Source organism: Magallana gigas, chromosome 9, assembly GCF_963853765.1.
Source record: "Magallana gigas chromosome 9, xbMagGiga1.1, whole genome shotgun sequence".
In the NCBI taxonomy this organism is placed as follows: Eukaryota; Metazoa; Mollusca; class Bivalvia; order Ostreida; family Ostreidae; genus Magallana; species Magallana gigas.
Genome location: NC_088861.1, coordinates 3,091,354 through 3,116,703, shown reverse-complemented (window position 1 = coordinate 3,116,703; position 25,350 = coordinate 3,091,354). Strand labels below are relative to the sequence as shown.

The 25,350-nt window shown below is 32.8% G+C and overlaps 1 protein-coding gene across 1 annotated transcript; it reads right to left on the bottom strand.

Annotated features, from left to right (window-relative positions):
* Positions 1-2,144: 2,144 nt before the first annotated feature.
* LOC105348694 (leucine-rich repeat-containing protein 74A) lies at positions 2,145-24,955 on the bottom strand. The gene is made up of 14 exons (XM_034476871.2): positions 24,353-24,955; positions 15,151-15,332; positions 12,683-12,790; positions 12,108-12,201; positions 8,281-8,330; positions 7,842-7,923; positions 6,745-6,830; positions 6,189-6,383; positions 5,971-6,063; positions 5,541-5,658; positions 4,417-4,553; positions 4,103-4,197; positions 3,265-3,565; positions 2,145-2,922 (listed from the first exon to the last, which is right to left on the bottom strand). The coding sequence occupies exons 1-14, from the start codon at positions 24,804-24,806 to the stop codon at positions 2,752-2,754; spliced, it is 2,166 nt and encodes a 721-aa protein (XP_034332762.1). The 5' UTR covers positions 24,807-24,955; the 3' UTR covers positions 2,145-2,751.
* Positions 24,956-25,350: the final 395 nt, after the last annotated feature.

Below are 25,350 nucleotides of genomic sequence, written 5' to 3'. Positions count from 1 at the left end.
CAACAACATTGAAGGATGTTCCAAACAAATAATATACATTGAAATATATTTCAAAGATGTAAAATGCAAAAAACAACAGCATAATTGTTTTTTTGTTTTTAAATAAGAATTTCGATAGCATAACGTATAATGTCCTTATTTGAATTTTATTCGGTAGTCTATAATTTACTTACATTTTTATATAAAAAAATTTTTGGATATCTTAAATCTGCGTACATGTATACGCGGGGCAGGATTTTTTTCTTTAGGAATAACAAAGGAAAATCCCTATAATCAAAAACAGCTAGGCAATAAGTTTCCATGACTGTCAGACAAATTAATGATTAAAACAAAACAGCCATACCGCCGTTTGTCATGTTTTAAAGCTTTTAATTTCTACTGTAAATGCATATTTTTGTATAAAAATGATGGTTTGTCAATTTACAGAAACATATTTTGGTGTGATTGGTGTCAACAATTTAATTCTAAGAAAATTACAACTTTTATTTCTCTAAGGACAACATTTTTGAAGACGTTGATAATAAAATTATTTACACACTAGTATACATTGTATTTATCTTTTATTTTTATTTTTTGCATACATTTACATGTATACATATTGGTTTGCGAGCCAAAATTTGTTCCATCGTATATCTCGTAAATTGCAGCTGTTAATATTTTTTTCTAAAAGCCTTGATTTAAAATAATATATATTATATATGTGTTTAATTTTCTCGTTCTTGAACGAATGGAACGCTTTCTTTGCTTATAGATGAATGCACCTATATAGATGCGTCAGAGACTTTGAAATAAAATTCACTCAGCACCTTGATTTGAACTGTGAATAGTCATATCGTTTTTATTTTTGTTTCTCATAAAGAATACAAGAAGAAGAATTTATATGTACATGTAACATCACTCTGAGTTCATCATATGTCTCTATATTTATTTTTATTCGAATTTATTTTTTTATTAAAAAAATGAATATCAATATAATTATCCCATGAGGCGGAAGTCACATCTGTGGTATTTATTGACTGTTAAAATATAAATGTATGTCTGAGCAGTGAGGACGGCTGATTAAGAAAAGTAAACACGAATATTGCCTGACGCCTCTCCTGTGTGTACATAATACATGATATATTCAATTATTGGTGATATGCATGCTCTTTCAAATTTTGATTTACAGGAATAGGAAAATTCCTTATATTGAACAAATATCAATTCGATTGCAAAATAAAAAAAGAATATAATTCATAAAATATGAATAAATAAACATAAGGTATCCAAATCATTATTGTCCAGAGTACCATCTGTGCAGCACAGAGAGAGAGAGAGAGAGAGAGAGAGAGAGAGAGAGAGAGAGAGAGAGAGAGAGAGAGAGAGAGAGAGAGAGAGAGATGCGTTGTGATATGCCGGTATTAACAGTGGAAAGAGAGACAACCCTTCTGTTTTTCAGTGTATTATTATCAAATTGGTTTTTCTTCCCCGTGTAACGATACTGGAATTTGTAACATATTGTGTGGTGGAGTGTTTTAATAGATAGGTGATAAAAATACAGATTCAGTCATCATTCATTGTGGTATCCATGCATCGGAAAAATCTGCCAAAATTTAAAAATTACCACATATTTGAAACAAAATAAATAGATGAAAATGTTTTCGTTGACTCATTATATCGACGGCGTTTTAAGGTCATGCAAGGTGTACCCCCGTACAATCAAAATTACAAAATAAATAAAAATAAAAATAAACACAAATAAATAAAAATTAATCATCTTAGTTTGCACCAAAGTATATACAACTTCAGGCCTCACGATCATGAGGCAATTTCAGACTGAAGTTTCAGATTGCTTTATTATCCTGGGACAAGATATATTTGATAATAAATTTGATATATTTGATATAAATATACTCGTACATGTATATTAAGCAAGAATTTAATCATTCTTAAGATTGGACTTTAAAAAAAACAAAAAACGAAAACAACTCAAAGAACAATATCCACGACTGATTGTATATTTGTACACTAATGTGAATATTTCTTTCATATGCTATACATATAAAAAATGATGGATAAATTCTAGGTACCCTCTGCGGTGTCTAACCAATGATTGAAGAAAAAACACTTTTGATATATTTTTCATAATTTATTATCAATAAAAATAGAACAATTGATTAAGTACTCTAGGTCAATAAAATATTGTCAGGTTGTTGTGGAAACCGATGTCTGATCTTATCTCTATCCATACAGGTTATCAATTTTATTTAAAAGAACAAGTTGTAGCAGCCCAATCTATTCAGAGATAAAGGCACAGTCTTTCCTACTGAAATGCGAGTCTGCATTAATAAAAAAAGAGAAAATTGCAGATATGCATGTATGATAATGCTGTATTTGTTACATTCTTTAAATAAAAATTTTCGAACTGCATTTATTTTCCTTGATTGGTGCATACCAGGAAAAACGTCATTTAAAGATGAAGTTTATATTGAAATGTCTGTAAGAAATGATTACGTATTCTAAAATTAATGTATATTGTATCTTATAAAGTGTCGCACATTTGTGTTTGAATGTCAATGAGTGCTCCAGTACTTGACTATCTCGCAGTCACAATGATCTATACATCGGTTTTGAATATCATCAGTAACAATTAAAGCTAGACAAATTATAAATTAGCTAGAGTTAAGGTCGAACGAAATAACAATTTTCTTTTAATTGGCTACTCTTATTAAAATTCGAAAAATCTTTTTTTTTCGGTTCTTGTCCGAGATATTAGATGATCTTCACTGACATCCAGGATTGCCCCTCCTGGTGCCTCTTCATGGCCGCCCCCTTCTTCCTCCTCTTCTTTAACTTCTTCTTTTCAGGTTTATGGGGACAGCCCAATGGCGCACACATAGACAGTGTTTTAACAGGTCTATGGCTTGGGACAATTTGTTTTATCTAGCAATAAAGAAGTTTATGATAAGATATTTCACCCAATGCATTTCAAAATTCCTAAATTTATTGAGGCTGCTTTCGTTAGATTTGGTTGGAGGGAATATCAAAAATAGAAAAACCTATTGAATAATTTACCCTATATGTAAATAAACTATCAGTTAAATTACAAATGGAATTAATTCGAGAAAAATATAATACAATAGTTTCATAAGCTGTTTAAAATTTCCTGAAATTTTCCTTAAAATTGCTTAAATATGGCCAGCAAACTGTAAAACAACCCTTAACAATTTTTTAACAGATGAAATTAAAATAAAAAAAATTAAATGTAAAACAAAGTCTTAGTACTTCCAATGGCTGTGTTGGGTGCGATGACACTGACTTTGGGATCTTGGGGAGCGAGAGGACAGATTTCTTGCTGGTGGTCCGGGACAGAGTGCGGCCGTGTGACGTCACAGAGCCGGACCTGTCACTGAGGGTGGTGGTGGGTCGGGGAATCTCCTCGTCCGTCTCGGACAGCACCTCCAGGGGGAGGTTGACGTTCAGTATACGTCTGTGGTATTCCCTGCGTTTCTCTCTTTTGACACGCTCGGCGATTTTCCTGTTTCTCTCGCTCAATACTTGGTGTTGGACTTCGTCCATCAATTTCCTGTGTACAGAATGTATATTTGGTTATGTACAGGGATAATATGTACATGATAAATAGCTCAATGCTTGCCATATATAATTTGTTTACAAGATATCACTAATGGATGATAAAATACCATATGGCATGAAATTTCTACCTGGTACTAGTACGTAATGAAATCAAACGACTGATCAATTGTCTAAAAGAAAATGCACCGTGACAAGTAAAGTATACATGTATGTTCTTCAATTTGTATTAATTAATGTACAGAGAAGGAAAATTAGGTTTTCAGAATTTGTGCCAAATCCAATTAAATCAAAAGACCATAATTTATAAATAGTACCTGTTACAGGCACATTTTTTTTTATCATACTGAATGTCTTAATTATTAAGATCTACCCATTGCCAACTGAAGTATGTTTTTAACGCTGAGGGTAATAGAACGGATTATAAACTGGTCTAAACCAATCAGATTTCAGTATTTAACATAATTATGAAAGTACAATGATAAAATTAATTTTTTTCAAGTCACGCATTAAAGTAGAACTGTGGCCTTACTTGTAGTTGATGCCCATGCTGCTGTCTGTGGAGCGCGAGGAGATGGTCTGGGCCAGGGACTCCAGCTCATAGCGCCACAGCGGCACCCCGGCTCTCTAATCAATACGCATCATTGTTGATCAGTTCAAATTGCAACGAAATTTCAAAAATTGTTTCAGCATAAGGTTTAAATTTATTTACAGATATATTCTTTTTCAAAGAGAGACCAATTATAAAAATATTAAGCTCCATGAGTTATCAACTAATTTATCTTTGGTTATAATAAATGACCTCTTGTATGTTATGCCGGTCTAGACGCGTCAGTTCTCTTTTACCTTCAGTCTGTTTTTGAACTCTCGCTTTGATACATTGATGTGGGCAGATTTATCAAAGGCTCGCAATAGTTCCAGGGGACGTAATCCAAGAGATTTCATGTATGAAATCACTCGTTCCATGGCAGTTATCTCCCGTTCTATAAAAAAAAAAAACGCAAAAAATTTCAATGGCATAACGATATGACTAGAGTACTTAAACAAGATTTAAGGTCAGACGACACGTTCCTCCAGCATCTTTTTTGTATCTCCTCGTAATAAAGAGTTCCAATAAAAATTATTATTTTTATAATGATTTTAATGATTTTTAAAATGATTAAAATTTACTTGTATATGGATAGATGCCTTGATGGCCGAGTGGTTAGAGCCGTGGCCGCTCTCTGCCATGAGCGTAGGTTCTACAAGTTGTGAGTTCAAAGTTCCCCAATATAGTGAATTTCGCTGTGCTGTATTATTTATTTTTATATCAGCAATTTAAGTGTATTTTCAAGAAGATTAAATAGGAAATTGCATTTTCTAGTACTTTGCAGAAATGCCTGGTAAGGTATCCTAATTTTTTGCAAGAAAGCTTGTCAGAGAAGTAGTAAACCATTAACAAAATGGAAAATATTGTATAAAATTGAGGAACGTGTCGTCTGACCTTAAATATGAAGTGCAGGTTTGGATTGTGGAAATTTTTAACGAACTAAATTCGACAGAGGCAGTCACATGTGATTAGATAACACAAAAGTTGTCGATCCTTTCGTCTTCTTGTGCCAACTGGACGTCTAATGTCCAGGGCTTGGGTTGCCAGGTGAAAAAATTAATCAATCGAACTTACTCTTATTTTGTTGTTGTCAGTTTCTGCGGTTCTTAAATTTTTATTTGTTATACCGATAGCCTGCGACAACGGGATAACGACTTTTATGAAAAGAACTCTTTCGGGATATTTTTCGTCGACTTTGTTTTTTCATCCGTTGGATGAAAGTTAGTGCTATTCGGTGATGTGTGACTGCATTATTCACTTACCGAACGGGTATATGGGGCGGTAGCAGAACTATATGCCAAAACTGTTGGCTTTTGACATACGTATCATATGCCAAAAACAAAACAATACAGTAACTGCATCTTGTAAAAGTCACATGTACCCTTTCTCTCTCCGAGTACGTCCGCCGTCCTGACCACGCCCCCGTGGATCAGCTGGAACTTCCGCTTACTCATCACCATGACAGCCATCAGTTCCGCCTCACCGAGCACCGCCACGTCCTATAAAACAATCAAGTCATATTTTAACTCGAAACCGAAAACTTGTACATATGTATATGTAAATTGATTGCACACATTGTGGAAGAAGAAATATTGGTGTGAAAGAATTACGTTATAACTGACAAGAGCAGACGTTCAGATCATGTTTGCAAGATTATCCTTGGTACGTATACAACAACAAATTTTATGAAAAAAATGATGAAATTTTGCTTTCCTTAATTGTATTTACTGTAAAAATTCTAAATCCTGCCCCAAAAAATTTTGTACCATTAGTAAACATTACGTCAACTTATGAATGAATGTATTACATACGATCATATCCAGCAGACGGACTCTGCTGTCGTCCCCCGATACCGCCATTACGAGGTCCATGGCTCCTGTTGTAGTCAAAGGGTTGTTTCCAATCTGAAACAATAAAGTTTGTGAAGCAAACCCTAACAAATTCATAAATCCATTTCCACACATTAATTTAATTGAGAAATTCTTATAAATTGATTAATGTACTGTCTTTCTGGATAAGCAATGCCTACTTTGAGCACTTGTAGCGTGCTGTTTGCCGCCAGACCTTTGGAAATGACGTAAGCACCGTTCCAGTTGATGTTGTTGTGTGAGACGTCTAGTGACGTCAGAGTCTTACAGGACTTCAGACATTTGGACACGGCCACGGATCCATCGTACAGCAGACCATTCCAGGAGAGGTCAAGTGAGGTCAATGTAGTGTTCATCTACAACGTACCGAGACGGCATTTATACCGTTACTTTAACTTTGTGCTTTCTTTGCATGTGACCAAGAAAATAGATATTGTATCCATTGCATGGAGGCACACTTTTAAAATAGTATACTAATATACATGTACAGAAATGACCCCCGACCCTTCACATAAAGCGAAAAAACCGGGGTGGAAATCTTTTATCACTATTCAATTTTTCAGGCATTGAAATTGAAAATGTGCCAGTGAATTTATAGTCATGAAATATTTCTTTATTTTTGTGAGATTCAATGGATTCCATTTTTTTATATCTAAAGACAGGAGGTGGTCCTGCACCTGATATAAAGTGCTAGTTTTCCTTGGTCCCACTACTCACCTCCAGAGCCTTCAGTACACCGACTGTCCCTTTACCACACAGCTGGTTCCAGCTCAAGTTCATCTCCTGTATCCGTTTATTCTCCGCTTGTCCGAAAAAAAAATCATATAATATACACACGATACATCCCAATAGTATAGAATAGCATAGTTACAGTACAGTACGGTATCGTATAGTATAAGTATTGTATAGAAAAAGTATAGTATAGGTATATTATTAATAGTAAAAGTACTGTTTTAATAGTATAGTATAGTATAGTATAGTATAGTATAGTATAGTATAGTATAGTATAGTAAAGTATAGTATAGTATAGTATAGTATAGTATAGTATAGTATAGTATAGTATAGTATAGTATAGTATAGTACAGCACAGTATAGTATAGTATAATATAGTATAGTATAAGCATAGTATGGTATAGTATTATAGTGTTGTATAGTAAAGTATACTATAATTATTATAATATGTATATGTGTGTATATATATATATATATATATATATATATATATATATATATATATATATATATATATATATATATATATATATATATATATATATATAGTTAGGAATAATATAATATTGAATAGAATAGTATATTATAAGTATAGTATTAACAGTCATAATTATCATAACACGATATAGTATTGTATAGAACAGTATAGTGTAGTGTTAGTAGTGTAGTGTAGTGTAATGAAGTGTTGTGAAGTGAGCTTCAAGTGTAATATAGTGTAATGTAGTATAGTGTATAATGTAGTGTAGTATAATGTAGTATAGTATGGTGTGATATGGTTTGGTATGGTATGGTACGGTACAGTACAGTTCAGTATAGTATAAGTATAGTAATAATAAGTATAGGATTTATGGTACAAGTATAGTATAAATCTATAGTAATAATAGTAAAGCATTGTTATAGTATGTTAATCATGAAAGGAAAATAACAAGGAACTCTGACAAAAATGAAGTCGTGAAACTCTTTGCTGCTCATAATGTGATGGGCAAATGATAAATACATTTTAATGTATTCATCTTTATATAATAATCCAAAAAGTTCGATGGCTTTTTATGTAATGGGTTTTTGCATAAAACAAGAATTACCCAGACCCGCCCCCAGGATCAGTCCGCTGTCTTCACAGAGTAGGTTACCGCCGAGGTTCAGTGATAGCAGGGTGGAGTTCTTCTGCAGTAATTTAACAAAAAACAGATAGATTGATATATGTAAAGTAGATTAATATGGAATACCTTATATACATTGTTGTCATTAGAGAACTCTAGAACTGCAGAATAATCATACATGTATTTTGTTGCATTAAACTGAATTATCATTTTCTGTCGGAATATTGTTTTTAGAGGAAAATTAGTCCAATACATGTATGCACAAGCATCCTTGAATATTCATATATCCTTCTTTTTATTTTACTAAACATATGCGTTTACTGTAATATGACAAAGATTTAGTATACAGAATAACTATAAATGAGTCAGGTAGAAATACAAAGGTTCAAACGACGCATTGTTAGCTTGAGGAACAACTTACTGCAATACCGGAAGCTAGTAGAAGTGCAGCTTTATCGTCTAGTTTGTTTCCTGAAACAGACCACTAGAATTAGGATCATACAAAACTGGGTTCTGGCTGTTCGCTGGTAAGATGAATAAAGTATTATCAAGTGCTTATAAGACACTGGATATGACCAGGCCCCGGGGCCATAAAACTTAGACGAGCTCACATTTGATCTCAGTCTCACTTTTCCACTACTGGCGCTGTACCAGTTATCGGCTAAAATTTAACGTTTTCTTTTTGTAATTCCTTATTTCTTGATATTTTTGGATAAAACTTGACATACTTTAAAAAGTGAACTCCTTATTTATCAATCTGTTAGTTTATATCATTATTTAGAATCCCAAACATCTTGTTTTGTGCTTTTAAGCACGCCCCGAATTTGCCGAGTTTTTACAATTTACTGTACCAGTTATCGGCTTCGTGATAATAACATAGTAAAAATCCGTGTTCATGTTGATTTTATACTCTGCTAAATGTAGTTTGAATTATGCCCCTTGTGAGGTCAGACTAATGTATTCGGGGTCATGATACATAATAAACAAAACTCAAAAAATGATTCGTTTATTATCATACGGTAATACACCAAATCGTATATATATTTATTTATTCACCAATCAAGGGCCCTCAGGGGGCATATACATTAAAAAAAAAAAAATAATAATAATATCATGATTATAACAAATAATGAATGAAATACTGCTCACAATGTCCAGGCAACAATATGCAAAATGTTTCATTAATACAATGAAATATATGTATGGGATTTACACATCAGTGAATACAACAGCTATACAGAAACAAAGTGGCCTGAAAACAGAGAGTACCAAGGGACGGTGCCTCCACAGTCGATTAGACTGGTCTACTTGTACTCAAAGTGTTCAAGCCAGTATGCTTATACATAATATAACCCCCCCCCCCCCAACCAAAGTAAATACACTGCATAATATATCTTTATATATAACTATAACCATTATATTCCATCTTTAAGAATCATTTCACTGAGTTGTACAAGTACTTGTAGATCTTCAGTTGTCATAAGCCAGTAAAATTTTTGTTATTGTCCATATATTGAAAATTTTTACAAGAGTCATTAGCTAATTTGTACAGAGTATCTCTTAATGCCTTATTATGATCACATGAGAATAAAAAATGTTTTTCATCATCCACTGATTTGACATTACATCTATTACAGTATCTTTCTTGTTGTGGAATGTCTTGATATCGTCCTCTTTCAATATTAAGTCTATGAGCGGAAATGCGAAAACGAGTTAAACTTCTCCTCTGCTCAAAATTTTTAAGTAATCTTAGGTAGTTCTCTTGGCCAAAATTTTGCTTAAAAGTGCTGTAGCAACTTAGTTTTTTGTCAGCGTGTATAGTGAATTTAGAATTCCATTCTTTAATAAAATATTTAAATAGATAGTCTCTAAGTGCTCTTTTGAATTTTTGTTTTGTTACTGACTGTAAATTGTTTGTGCCATCAATGCTGTTAGTTAAAAAATGAATTGAGCCATACCAGGAGGGAGTATTTTGTTGAAACAACTGTTTTGATTCACAATAAGCATTATACAAAAGTGGAAATGATTGACTTTGATTCTCAAGTCTGTACCAATAACTTAACATAGATCTAATGATATCAAAATGTAAGGGAAATCTTCCCAATTCAGATAGAACAGCAAAGTTTGTTGCAGATTTATGTACACCAAGTATCGATTTGCAAAACTTAAGATGCAATTTGTCACAAAGTGTGCTGGAATAAATTTTGTCCATTGTACAACCAGGGTGAATTTTTTTTAGCAAATGGATTAAAATACCCCCAAATTTCTGCTCCGTACATTAAAATAGGTTTAATAGTATGATCAAAAATATGAATTGTGGTTTTGATGTCTGGATTCATAGAAATAAAGTCCTTTTTGAGTTTGAAAAATGATTTTAAGGCTTTTTGATAAAGCTGCTTTTGAGCAAAGGAGAATGAGTCTGAGGAACAAAATGACACACCTAAGTATTTGTATTCAGAGACACATTCAAGTTCAACATCAGCAAAGTTAAATTTGGATTTAGAGAGCCTGCCTGCTTTATTGAAAACTATTATCTTGGTTTTGGATGTATTAATATTGAGACACCAATCATTGCAGTATTTTTGCAAGATATTAAGCTTTTGTTGCAAACCATCTGCTGATGAAGATAATAAAATTATATCGTCCGCATACATCAAGCAATTGATTGGATTTGAGTTTAAAAACACAGGATCAGCAGACAAGTGCAAGTATTTCGGGAGATCATTAATGAAAATTTTAAATAAGTTGGGACTAAGATTGTCACCCTGTTTTACACCCATTTTTATTGGGAAAAAGTCTGTGATGTTATGTTCTAGTTTGATACAAGATTTGCTTGATGAATACATACTTTTGATAGTGTTATAAAAGTTTGTTCCTACACCAATTTTGAGGAGTTTAATATTCAATACATAATTGTGCAATCAGGCGTTCAAATGTGCTACGAATCTCTCGGGAATTCGTGAATTCCTTTTGTTTATATATGTTAAATGTATTGATTTTATATGTCAAATCAAAGAAGGGATATAATAACGTATCACAAAGAGGTAATATTCTATCTATAACTTATTACGTCACTTCCCCCACTGCTGAAAGTGCAAAGATGTAAAATCAGCGGTAAACAATGATCGTTTAAGCTTATGTATAAAACATATTCAAGAAAGTTTTCAAGCAAACTTACTTTTCTTTATTCGAAAAAGACGACTGAATTAAAAAATCTTGGATTGTCGCGTGCTATAAACCCGAACTCTCAGTTTAACCGATAACTGGTCTTAGCCGATAACTGGTACAGTACCAGTATAGGTTCCTTTTGTAAAAGTGAGACTTAGATCAAAAGTAAGCTCGTTTAAGTTTTATGGCCCCAGGGCCATGAGCAGTGCCGCCAGAGTAGCCCAGAACCGTGTACGCTGGAGGACTGTTGTTGATGGCCTATGTTCCTCACGGAACGACAGGCCTAAGTAAGTAAGTAAGCTTTTAAGACAAATATGTATTAATTTTACAGGTGTATTAAGTTATTATGAATCAACTAAGTCCAATCGATACAAATATAGGGGCAAAAACCTTGATTGGACATGGATAACTAATAATATGTAAGTAAAATATATATACATGAGTACACGATTGTTTTTGTGTGAGTGTTTCAGAAACAGAATGTGACTTTAATTACGATAGCAATTGAAATTTATACATTGAATTACTTGTATGTAGATAAGAGATATATGAAATTTACTTAATGACACAAGTTCACAGAAAATAAATTACGTAAATTATGTGTAGGTAGGTAGCGTATCTCAAGAAATGTAATTAAATAATGCTATTTAACACAATTCTTAATCATTCACTTCTAAGTGAAATCGATTAGTGTCGTCAAGTTTAAATGCAATGCGTGTCTTGTTTGATATACAAGCCATGACACAATCAAGGATTTAATATTCCCCCATAAAAATGTTTTCAAACTCCTACACTCAGAAATTGGTCTACTCAATTTAAGAATTAAACAACTGAAGTCAACATCAATTTAACGCACGATATTTATCAAATTTGAAACAATTGAATTGAAATTATCGTCATTTTTGATTTCTCGCCGTTTTATTGCCCTGGGTACTTAGTTTTTCCCGATACAGTACATTTCTTCATTTTTTTTTTGTCAGTTAACAAACGAACTTATAATTTTTATTAATAAAATTCAAATTATCTTTAGCGAATCATTTCTAAATGACACCTGAATGACCTACATTCTGTATGCTTTACCTGAGAGGTCCAGGTGCTGTAGGATTCTGTTACAGGTGAGAGCGTGTGACAGGGACCTCATTGAGACGTGACTGATTCCGTTACTGCTCAAGTTCTGTAAGTCACAGGTAAGCCACACATGTATTAGTAAATGTACTTACATTTACATATAACGTTACATGACAGTTATACAGTTTTGTAGTTAATTTATTACGCTGTCACAGAGTATGACCACAATTATTCTCATTAGTTCAATTGTATACCAACGAAACGGGTAGATTTGCTCAATATACTAGTTTAAGTGCATGTTTCTTATTCTGTATATATCACTTAATACAAATGTAACAATTCTATTTCATGTAATAACAGTTTATAAGTTTTGAATAATTTTTCTATTTAATGTTAAAGTCAACCTAGTAAGTTGTCAGAACTTGTGTCCGAACCATTTGTATATGTATTTTATTATATGTATACAATAAAATAAGTTTAAATCAATATGACCATGTAATGCAATGTATTCATTTTTTACGAAAAATGTGTCTATAGACACTGTGATTGTGTTTTAATTTAATCATGTGATTTTTGAATTCGCTCACCAGTCTAGTGATAACAATGTTGTCCGTAAGCAGCTGGGCCACATGGATACACCCCTCGTCTCTGACGTCACAATGGGACAGGTTCAAACTCTCCACACGGAGATTATCCTGGGTAAAACGACATAACACTTGTGATTCTTAAGGTCATGCCAGAATCATTGTTATTATCATAGCTTTAAACCACCTGACGATCAATTTTCATTAAAAACCTTATCATCTATATTTTGTATATTATCATATCAACCACATCCATATATCATCATAGAAACCGTATGCATAGCGAAAATCATTATAGAAACCATGCACATCAATACCAAGTATTAAAATACAAAACCACAACTGCATTGAATATCATCAAAGAAACAACATCCAAAGTGATTATCATAAAAGAACACAATTCATATCGTATAATAATACAAGTATCTTCATCTGAAACATATAAATATTGTATATTTAAACAATAAAATGTTTTCTTTGGTGATGCATTCGGGATATGAAGATGGTGACATTGCAGAAAAACATGTAAATATTTACATCCACCAAGTATGATTCCCTCTACTTCTTACGGAAACTTATAGTAAATTCATAGATCTATAGGAACAGCCAGACTGAAATCTACACGCCCCGTTTATCGATTGGTCGAAATCTACAGCAGTTGAAAATGACAGGAAACCGACAGGACTGAAATAGACATGCCCTGTTTATCGATTGGTCGTAACCTACAGCGACCTAAGAAGGTTCACGGACTGCACGAAATAATCATGATAATGTCAGACTCAAAGTCTCACAAGTGACGATTTGGCTGTTTCTTACAGCTAACGTACTTATGTACATTGACAGTAATTTAGTGAATTATTTTATAATCAATTTATCAATTAGTTAAAAGAAAGATGTAAAAATAAACAATAAGATGCTTTCTTTGACGATTCATGCGGGTTATGAAGGTAGCGATCATTGCAGGAAAATTCACATAACCCGCTAACGCGGGTTGTGTATTTTTTCTGCAATATCACCACCTTCATATCCCGTATGAATCACCAAAGGAAGCATTTTATTGTTTTAATTAACCATATCCATATTGAATTATATCAGATTAACCTTGTCTTTATCAATTAATACCATTGATAAAATATACCTATATCGTATTCAGCATAAAAACCATATCCATATCATGTTACATCATACGAGAAATGTTATCAATGTTGAATATTATCATAGAAAACGTGTCCATATAAGCAAATCATTAAAAAATTTCCCTATCGTATACCGTACTAAAAACCATAACCATATCGTATACGATCATATCAAACATATTCATATCGAATATCATCATAGAAATCATATCCCTGTTATATATCATCATAGGAATCATATCCATATCGAATATCATCATAGAAATCATATCCACACCGTATACCATATCAGAAATCATATCCATGTTGTAAATCATAGGAATCATATCCATATCGAATAACATCATAGATCATGTCATATATCATCATGATAGAAATCATATCTATATCATAAACCATCATAGAAATCATTTCCATATCGTATACTATAATAGATATAATATCCATGTTGTATATCATCATAGAACTCATATCCTTATCGTATACCATAATAGAAACCATATTTATTTCGAATATCATAGAAGCTTGATCTCTGTCAATAATCATCAGGGACCATTTATATCCCTGAAAGTCTCTCATCATAATAGCTGTCCACTAATTAGTCATGATAACAATCACATATCCCTGCCACATCTCTTGTATCATTATGGAATCCTGGATTCATTATCAGATATCAGTAGTAGCTCGCGTATTATAAAAACATCACCCAATTCACACATCAGTAATGATCAGTGTATTCAAAGCACAGAACCATGATTTATATAGCAAATCATAATTCATTTCTTACTAACACCACTGTGGAATTCAGATCATTATCCCTCCAACTATCCTCAATAGAAAATCAATCAAAAAGCACGATACAGATTACGCATACTAGTATAAACAATTCAATTACCTAAGAATTATGATTCGTGGTGGATCAAATTTGGTGGATTTCATGGATCATACTCACCCATAAAATAACACCCACGATGAAAAACGAAAAAAGGGAATTAATTCTTTAATCATGCTTGTAAATTGTAAATCCCCCTCCCGACCCCTATGAAAATTTAGAAAACCACGAAATACAGCCCCAGTCCCTTGAATGTGTATAGAGCTGGATGGTCGCGCCAATATAGGCTAAATATAGAACCCTGTATAAAAGTATAGAAGTTAATTTTAAATTTTAGGATAAAATATTTGGAATTTTTCTTTACTAAATTTTAGTTCATGGACAAAACTGTAGTTTATGGCCATGCAAAAATATAAAATTTAAAAGTTTAGGGCAGATCTGAAGGGTGATTTTTGTTGTCCAGGTGGTTATTAGGCCTCCTTAATGAATCTGATGACTCTTACCACCAGAGCCACACAAAGAGGTTTGATGTCCCTGGCACTTAGACACCGATAGGCCACCGACAGGTTCTTTTTCTCCAGCTCCTGTAGAATTCTCTTCTGTGGAGCTACATTCCCAAACTTGACACATGCGTCCACATACTTCTGTCTGCATATCAGGAAGTCACTCTCTCCGTATTCAGATTCTGTGAAAAAGGGTTTTTTAAACTATGAACCTTAATTAACCGGTTAAAAAACATTAAACGTTATAGAATGTCAAAATGTTATGATAAAAAAAAATTTGGGATGATGATTCGCTGTAGGATATGTTTTATTAAACCTTTATTAGTAGAAATGATGTAATTGTGATGAAAAAATGTCAAAGTATTGATTGTTATCTGGTAATTAAAAAAAAAATAACAAAATTTCGTAAAAGTCTTCCGTTTTGTAACCGATAATGTTAACGGACATGCTGGTAAAACTGCCAGGAGAGAGTTGATGGATATGTACATGGAGTATTGACAATTTTAATTTTTAAGCAGACACGTCTACCTGGAGTGTTGCAAGCAATTAACTTAAAATTTCAGACATGAACACGGTAATTTGCAACTCCTGCGGGAAGTACAATTTTAACGCGCAAAGTACCCTCCCGAGAGTTGCAAAAACAATTACATTATATTGAGGATATGGTTAAATAAGTGTTGTAAATTGTTTTGGAATAGTTACATTTGTAATTAGTTATTGCTTTCATTTGTTTATTATTTTTTTCCCTCCTCACTCATCTTCAGAGTAAAAATAATAAAGAAAAACATGCAAAACCTATCCGCATAGCTAAAAAGTAAATATGTGCTATAAATCTATTAATTGATAAATTGTGATGAATAATGTCAATTGCGAGGTGTTAAGTTTAATGCTACTATTACAAAGGCAGTGTTCTCCAACGTATAAAAAATGAATTGATTTTTCAAAACTTGCATTGGTATATTAAGTCAATATAGTCAATAGATATGCATGGGCAGCAAGATGACAGGAATGCTTTAATTATTCTCCCTTTCACCGACATCAAACGTTTTGTTCTCATCACCTGAACCGTAAGGTAGCAAATTATTTATGCTTTTCTTCCTTAGAAAAATAAAAACGCTTTTGTTTTTCATGTACCAAGCCTTTTTTCAAAAAAATAAATAAAAGAATAATTATCACTAGACTCTTGTTGCTATAGCAACAAAAAGGTCTTCCGTTCCTCATGTATTAATCTGCACAAAAAATCCAGTTATCTTGTAAACCAAAAAATGGATATAATATATATAAGCTTTGTGTCTTGATCTATCACAGTTTCTGAGATCTTATTTATACTTTGTTTTTAAAAAAGAAGGCTATCTGAGATATATGAGATGTCTCACCGGAAGTAGAACTTTTTTTACCATGTGTAGATGACTTTTTGTATTTCTATAGCTAAATGTTACTTCAATGCTGAATAACCAAAATATTTTTAAAAAATCAAAATTGGGTGTACTTCCTGTGACGACCGGAAGTTACGCCGGATAAAACAAAATAGTGTTAACACATGTACATACATAGGTCTATCATCCCACAAAGTTTGGTTGTTCAAGTCGTTACTGTTTTTGAGATCTCGTCGAAATAAGGTTTATGGTTTCTGGACAGGAAACGGGCAAACGGAAGTGTTCAATCTGAATTGTATTCAATATTTCTTGTATACTTGCCATTTGTACATTAGTTTTCATTTATCTAACTAAAAAATATCAAAGAAAAACAGTTAAACTGATAAACAGCTCGATTTTTTTAACTCTTCCGGTATGGACCGGAAGTGACGGAAGACAAAATGAAACCGGTTAAACACATCTTCAATCAAATGTCTATCATCCATGAAAGTTTCGTGTCTTGATCGTTTATAGTTTCCGAGATCTCGCGGGTACAAATTGTGTTTTTAAAAAGCTACCTGAGATAATTGAGATATCTCACCGGAAGTAGAATTTTTTTGTTGATATAACATCGCATAGGTAACTTATGTATAGAATTATAGTTTTATGTTTATTCTATGGAAAAGAAATTTAATGCGTAGAAATAATAATTTTTGAAGTGCTTCCGGTGACGACCGGAAGTTACGACGAACAAAAAAAACAGTTTAAACACATCTACAGCTATAGGTCTATCATCCCACAAAGTTTGGGTGTTCAAAACTTTACCGTTTTTGAGATCTCGAGGTGACAAGCTTTTTCAACGCGGGACAGGAAACGCACGACCGGAAATGAATTTTGAAAAAATGAAAAAAACGCCTAGAGATATTATCATTGTCTTTCATTCCAGAAAATTTCAAAAATATCTATCCAGCCATCTCCGAGAAATCTTGTGGACAAAAAAAGGAAAAAAAAAAATAATAATAACTAGACTCTTGTTGCTATAGCAACAAAAAGGTCTTCCGTTCCTCATGTATAAATCTGTACAAAAGATCTATTTCTCTTGTAAACAGAAAATGGATATTATTTATACTAAAAAGGAATTCCCAAGAAATGAACAAAACAAAAAGATAACACGTCATTTTTTAGTACTTTTTGTGACGACCGGAAGTTACGCCGGATCATACAAAACATAGTAAACATATCTTCATACATTGCCTTGTATTTCCTCAAATTTTGGATGTTCAAGTTTTTGTTAGTTATAATATCTCGTTGAGAAATGGTTTTTGTCTCGGGACCGGAAAGGAACGAACGGAAGTGATTAAGAAATTGAAAATACGTATTTTAGTACATTTACCTATGATAAGTTATTGTTCGTCACATTGACAAAATGCTAAAAAAAATTCTAATTAAAAAAAAACAACAACCTTTTATTGCTTGAACACTTCGAGTGAAAACCGGAAGTGACGTACGACCAAATGGAACCCGTTAAACACATGTTCATTCAAATGTCAATTATCCATACAAGTTTTGTGTCTTGATCTCTCAAAGTTTCTGAGATCTAGGGGGTAGTTTGTTTTTAAAAAGAAGGCTACCTGAGATATTTGAGATGTCTCAACGGAAGTAGAACTTTTTTGGGTTTTTTTTACGATCTGTGGATGACTTCCTGTATTTTTATAACTAAAAAGTTACTTCCATGCTAAATAACCAACATATTTTTAAAAAATCCGAACTTGGTGTACTTCCTGTGACGACCGGAAGTTACGCCGGATGAAACAAAATAGTGTTAACACGTGTCCATACACAGGTCTATAATCCTACAAAGTTTGGTTGTTGAAGTCGTTACCGTTTTTGAGATCTCGTCGATATAAGGTTTTTTGTCTCGGGACAGGAAACGGACAAACGGAAGTGCTTAATGAAATTTAATTTTTTTATATTTTGTTACTTTCCTATTTTACATTATTATTCATCGAAGTAGCTAAAACTATCAAATAAAAACAGTTTTATGGATAAACAGTTTGATTTGTTTGAACTCTTCCGCTGTGGACCGGAAGTGACGGAAGACAAAATGAAACTAATTAAACACATTTTCAATCAAATGTCTATGATTAGTGAAAGTTTCGTGTCTTAATCACGTACAGTACCTGAGAACTCGCGGGTACAAATTATGTTTTAAAAAAGCTTCTTGAGATAATCGAGATATCTCACCGGAAGTAGATTTTTTTTGTTTATTTAACATTGTATAGATGACATATGTAAGGATCTATACTAATATCTTTATTCTATGGGAAATAAATTAGATATGTAAAAACAAAATTTTTTGAAGTGCTTCCGGTGACGACCGGAAGTTACGCCGAACAAAACAAAAATGTTTAAACACATCTACAACTATAGGTCTATCATCCCACAAAGTTTGGATGTTAAAGTCTTTACCGTTTCTGAGATCTCGTTGGTACAAGCTTTTTCAACGCGGGACAGGAAACGGACGACCGGAAACGATTTTTGATAAAATGAAAAAAACGCCTCGAGATATTGTCATTTTATTCCATTCCAGAAAATTTCACATAAATCTATCCAGTCATCTCTGAGAAATCTTGTGGACAAAAACTGGGAAAAAAATAATAATAACTAGACTCTTGTTGCTATAGCAACAAAAAGGTCTTCCGTTCCTCACATATAAATCTGTACAAAAGATCCATTTCTGTTGTAAACAGAAAAACGGATATAATTTATACTGTAAAGGAATTCCCAAGAAATAAACAAAACAAAAAGACAAAACGTCATTTTTTGAGTACTTTCTGTGACGACCGGAAGTTACGCCGGATCATACAAAACATAGTAATCATATCTTCATACATTGCCTTGTCTTTTCTCAAAGTTTGGATGTTCAAGTTTTTGTTAGTTATAATATCTCGTTGAGAAAAGGTTTTTGTCTCGGGACCGGAAAGGAACGAACGGAAGTGATTAAGAAATTGAAAATACGTATTTTAGTACATTTACCTATGATACGTTATTGTTCATCACATTGAGTAAAATGTTAAAAAATTCTAATGTTAAAACAAAACAAAAAATCTTTTATTGCTTGAACACTTCGAGTGAAAACCGGAAGTGACGTACGACCAAATGGAACCCGTTCAACACATGTTCATTCAAATGTCCATTATCCATACAAGTTTTGTGTCTTGATCTCTCACTGTTTCTGAGATCTTGGGGGTAGTTTTTTTTTTAAAAGAAGGCTATCTGAGATATTTGAGATGTCTCACCGGAAGTAGAACTTTTTTTGGTTTTTTTACCATGTGTGGATGACCTCCTGTATTTTTGTAACTAAAATGTTACTTCCATGCTAAATAACCAACATATTTTTTAAAAATCAGAATTTGGTGTACTTCCTGTGACGACCGGAAGTTACGCCGGTCAAAACAAAATAGTGTTAACACGTATCCATACACAGGTCTATAATCCTACAAAGTTTGGTTGTTGACGTCGTTACCGTTTTTGAGATCTCTTCGATATAAGGTTTTTTGTCTCGGGACAGGAAACGGACAAACGGAAGTGCTTAATGAAATTTAAATTTTTTATATCTTGTTTAATTTCATATTTTTCATTATTATTCATCAAAGTAGCTAAAACTATCAAAATAAAAACAGTTTAACGGATAAACAGTTTGATTTGTTTGAACTCTTCCGCTGTGGACCGGAAGTGACGGACGACAAAATGAAACTGTTTAAACACATCTTCAATCAAATGTCTATGATTAGTGAAAGTTTTGTGTCTTGATCACGTACAGTACCTGAGAACTTGCGGGTACAAAATATGTTTTAAAAAAGCTTCCTGAGATAATCGAGATATCTCACCGGAAGTAGAACTTTTTTGTTTATTTAACATTGCATAGATGACATTTGTTAGGATCTATACTAATATTTTTATTCTATGGAAAATAAATTAAATACGTAAAAACAAAATTTTTTGAAAAGCTTCCGGTGACGACCGGAAGTTACGACGAAAAAAACAAAAGTGTTTAAACACATCTACAACTATAGGTCTATCATCCCTCAAAGTTTGGATGTTCAAATCTTTATCGTTTCTGAGATCTCGATGTGACAAGCTTTTTGTCGCGGGACAGGAAACAGACGACAGGAAGTCGATTTTGAAAAAATGAAAAAAACGCCTCGAGATACGATCATTTTCTATCACTCCTGAAAACTTGAAGTAAATCGATCCAGCCATCTCTGAGATATCTTGTGGACAAAAAATGGGAAAAAAATAATAATAAAAAACATTACAATCTCTATAAGGTCTTCCGTTGGAAACGGAAGACCTTAATAACTAGACTCTTGTTGCAAGAGCAACAAAAAGGTCTTCCGTTTTGATATACATGAATCAATTTAACCGTAGACATTGCTTCTCTTACATAGAGAAAATAGTTAATATGATAAGTATTGTAAATGATATATCCAGACGTTACTTCCATGTAAAACAACGAGATTGAAAAAGAAATCAATTTTTGAAGTACTCTCTGTGACGACCGGAAGTAATGCCGAACTAAACAAAACAGGTTATAAAGTTTGGTTGTTAAAAATATGATTTATTTGAATCCTTCCGGTGAAAACCGGAAGTGGCAGTTGACAAAAAAAACCCCGCTAAACATATCATCAATCAAATGTCTATCATTCATGAAAGCTTTGTGTTTCATTCACTTACAGTGACAAAAATTTTGCGGGCATCAAATTTGTATAAGGGAAAGCTACACAGAGATATTTGAGATATCTCACCGGAAGGAACAGTTATTTGAAAATTTAACATTATAAAGATGACACATCTAAGATTGTGTACTGATATATTCATTCCATGTAAAAGAAATAAATAAAGAAAAACATATTATTTGTAGTGCTTCCGGTGACAACCGGAAGTTACGCCGAACAAAATAAAAAAGTTTTTAAAAAAATGTACATATATAGGTCTATCATCCCACAAAGTTTGATTGTTCAGGTCGACATCATTTATGAGATCTCGTCGAAATAAGGTTTTTTGTCTCGGGACAGGAAACGGACAAACGGAAGCGTTCAATGTAAATTGTATTAAATATTTCTTGTATACTTGTCTTTTGTACATTATTGTTCATCGAAGTCACTACAAATATCAATGAAAAACAGTTAAACTAATAAAAAGTTCGATTTGTTTGAACTCCTCTTGTGTGGACCGGAAGTGACGGAAGACAAAATGAAACCGGTTAAGCATATCTTCAATATAATGTCTATCATTCATGAACGTTTTGTGCTTTGATCACTTATAGTTTCTGAGAACTTGTTTGTACAAAATGAGTTTCAAAAAAGCTACCTGAGATATTTGAGATATCTCACCGGAAGTAGAATTTTTTTGTTGATATAACATTGCATTGATAACCTATGTATAGATTTATACTTATATATCTATTCTATGACAAAAGAATTTAATGCGTAAAAATAGTTATTTTTGAAGAGCTTCCGGTGACGACCGGAAGTTACGCCGAACAAAACAGAATATTGTAAACACATGTACATACATACGTCTATCATCCAACAAAGTTTTATTGTTCAAGTTGTCACCGTTTTTGAGATCTCTAGGAATCAAGGTTTTTTGTTTCGGGACAGGAAACGGACAAACGGAAGTGCTTAATGTAAATTTTATTAGTTATTTTTTGTATACTTGCCCTTTGCATTTCATTGTTCATCGAGCACACTACAGATATCAAAGACAAAAAGTTAAACTGATAAACAGCTCGATTTGTTTGAACTCTTCCTGTGTGGACCGGAAGTGACGGAAGACAAAACAAAACCGGTTAAACACATCTTCAATTAAATGTCTATCATCCATGAAAGTTTCGGGCTTTGATCACTTATAGTTTCTGAGATCTCGCGGGTACAAAATGTGTTTTAAAACAGCTACCTGAGATGATTGAAATATCTCACCGGAAGTAGAATTTTTTTGTTGATTTAAAATTGCATAGATAACGTATGTGTAGATTTATACTTATATATTTAATTTGTGGAAATTAAATTTATTACGTGAAATGACTATTTTTGAAGTGCTTCCGGTGACGACCGGAAGTAACGACGAACAAAACAAAATAGTTTAAACACATCTACATACACAGGTCTATTATCGTACAAAGTTTCGTTGTTCAAGTCTTTACCATTCTTGAGATCTTGAGGTGACAAGCTTTTTTGTTGTGGGACAGGAAACGGACGACAGGAAATGATTTTTGAAAAAATGAAAAAAGCGTCCCTAGTGTTTACCATTTCCTACTATTCCTGAAAATTTCAAGGAAATATATCCAGTCATCTCTGAGAAAATCGGGGAAAAAAATAAGAATAATAATAATAAAAAGAAACATTACAATCACTATAAGGTCTTCCGTTGGAAACGGAAGACCTTAATAACAAATATGATAGCATATAAATTAAAACTAAAGATTATAGGATATTGAAGATTCTAAAAAACAAAAATGGACTAATTTTCACTTTGCCTTATACTTAAACTATATCAAATTGTACATCAATAAGCAAACTATCTGCTAAACTAAAGTATATATGATTTTCTAAACAGTGCCGCTATTCCTAACAGTATTAAAATATTGATATTATTTACGCATTTCATGCATGTCATCTGTCATGTAAAGTAATATTGACTTCAATGTCGTTTCAATTTCCATTTATGGAGGTTTGTAATGGAAATTCTACTACATGTATATAGGCTTGTGTGTTTAAAGGGGCATGGTCACGATTTGGGTCAAAAATTATTTTTTCGATTTTAATGCAGTATGTAAATAAAGCGTTTGTTTACATTTTGAATGTTGAAGTAAAAATTCCAGTTCTAGACCTAAAATGAATGTGTTAATCGTTAGGAACTGTTTATTTATCTTTAAAATGAATCATAAGATAGACAAACCAGCTTTAAAAAGATTTTTTTACTGGTATATTGAACCTATGTAAACAAAAACAGGGCTTGAGCCTTGTTTACAAGACGAAGAATTGTAGGCCCTGTATCTTGCTTAAAACTCAACGACTGGCAACCAATTTCATTTGATTCTTAGAAATGCATTCCTAAAGCATTGCAAATAATAAAAACAGAAAAATAAAATTTGACCAAAATTGTGACCATGCCCCTTTAAGAATCGTCTGTAAACTTAACTTTTCAGTTCACTATATATTGAATTTCGATCGGCAGTTCAGCACAATAAAAAAACACTTACATACTATTAAATTATTGAATTATTTCCTTCAAACTCTTTTGTATCCGAAGGTAAGGAAAAACTATAAAATGACCCTGATCATATTGCCTCCTTAACGATTATCAAAGAGGACAGGGGATATTATAATTTTGGGATTATGTTCATATATACTATTAAAATTCTAAATGAAAAAAAAATTAAAAATGATAAAATATACATACACAGATAAAGTAATCAAATGAAGAAGCTCTCATTCTGTAAACTGATATGTATACTAGCTGTGAGAATGAACACGAATGATAAAAGTGATTAAGTCGATAATATTAAGCTACGTTCAGCAAAAGAGCATTTTCTGAATTGATAAGAAGATATCACGATATTTTACTACAAATTAATCGAGGAAAAGAAGAAAGTTTAGAAACTTAAATTGTAACAATGAAATACACTTGCACCATGAACTCAAATTCATTTTCCTTTATACTTAGTATGAATAAAAAAAATATGAATTTACCTACTAGTAAAATCAAGCTCTAGGTATAATAAAATATATTAGTATGATGCTGCGATGGAAAGGTACTTTCATTATAAACAATTTTCTTACCTTCCGTTGAAGGTTTGGGCGGCGGGTCGTCTAAGTCGGTATCGTAAAATTCACTGTCCGTGGTTTCTTTGTCATCGCCCGTCATCTCGCCGTATTCATCCTCATCCCCACTTTGTTCCCCCGTCGCTTCGTCTTCCCCAGAGTCACTAAATAAATACCCCCACTGTCTGCTCTCTACTGGCACTTTGCATTTTTTTGTAATTTCATCTAGCTCTTCGAAAAATGTCCGACAAGGATTATCACCGGATAATGGACTATCTTTTTCAGTTTTATCACAAATATCATCTCTTGTCTTATCGTTTTCTCTTTCCTCATTCATTTCCTGTTTTCTCCTATCAGAGTTCCCTGTGGCATCTTCACTTTCGCTCTTTTCACTTTCCTTGCTATGTTCCCTTACATCATCCCCAGTTTCGGACTCATTTGGAATATTGGAGTCAAATTTTGAGTGAAACATACTTTCTTTTTTTAATTTAATTTTGAAAATTCAAACTAAACATTCCTACACAGACCCAGGTATGTAATTATGGGGGAATATTGATAGTCTCTAACGGCTTCAGTATCTGAACAATCTTGACACTCTCTTTGTCATCAGTCAACTGTGTCGTAAACTGAAACTTCCAGCATAGCGACAGAGCCACGTTCCAACGCTTTCATATTCGCTCTCTTATTTAAAAATTCTTAATGATGAATAATTGATAGCGAGTGATAATGTTTTATTGAGCCTCTGTGCACGTTTACCTATCGATATACAGTCATAAAGTGTGACCGTCACAGAAAATTGAAAACAATACTAATAACGCTGATGAGATTCGGGCTTTGGTGAAAGTTCTGCAAAATGAGTAAGATATGTTGATAGGTTTGGATGGGGTGGGATGAGGGGGTTGGCGGTTCGACTAATAAACTAACAGTCACACGGTGATATAATAACAACCTCTCTAAACACATCACAGCTAGAGAGAGGTGACTTTTAATGATCTCAAATATTGATTGTTAAGTAT

Coding starts and splice junctions, on each gene's coding strand:
- LOC105348694 (XM_034476871.2), bottom strand. CDS start 24,806: ATGTTTCACTCAAAATTTGACTCCAATATTCCAAATGAGTCCGAAACT. Junction 12,202..12,682: donor ACATTGTTATCACTAGACTG/GTGAGCGAATTC, acceptor TGTGACTTACAG/AACTTGAGCAGTAACGGAAT. Junction 8,331..12,107: donor ACAGCACCTGGACCTCTCAG/GTAAAGCATACA, acceptor GGTCTGTTTCAG/GAAACAAACTAGACGATAAA.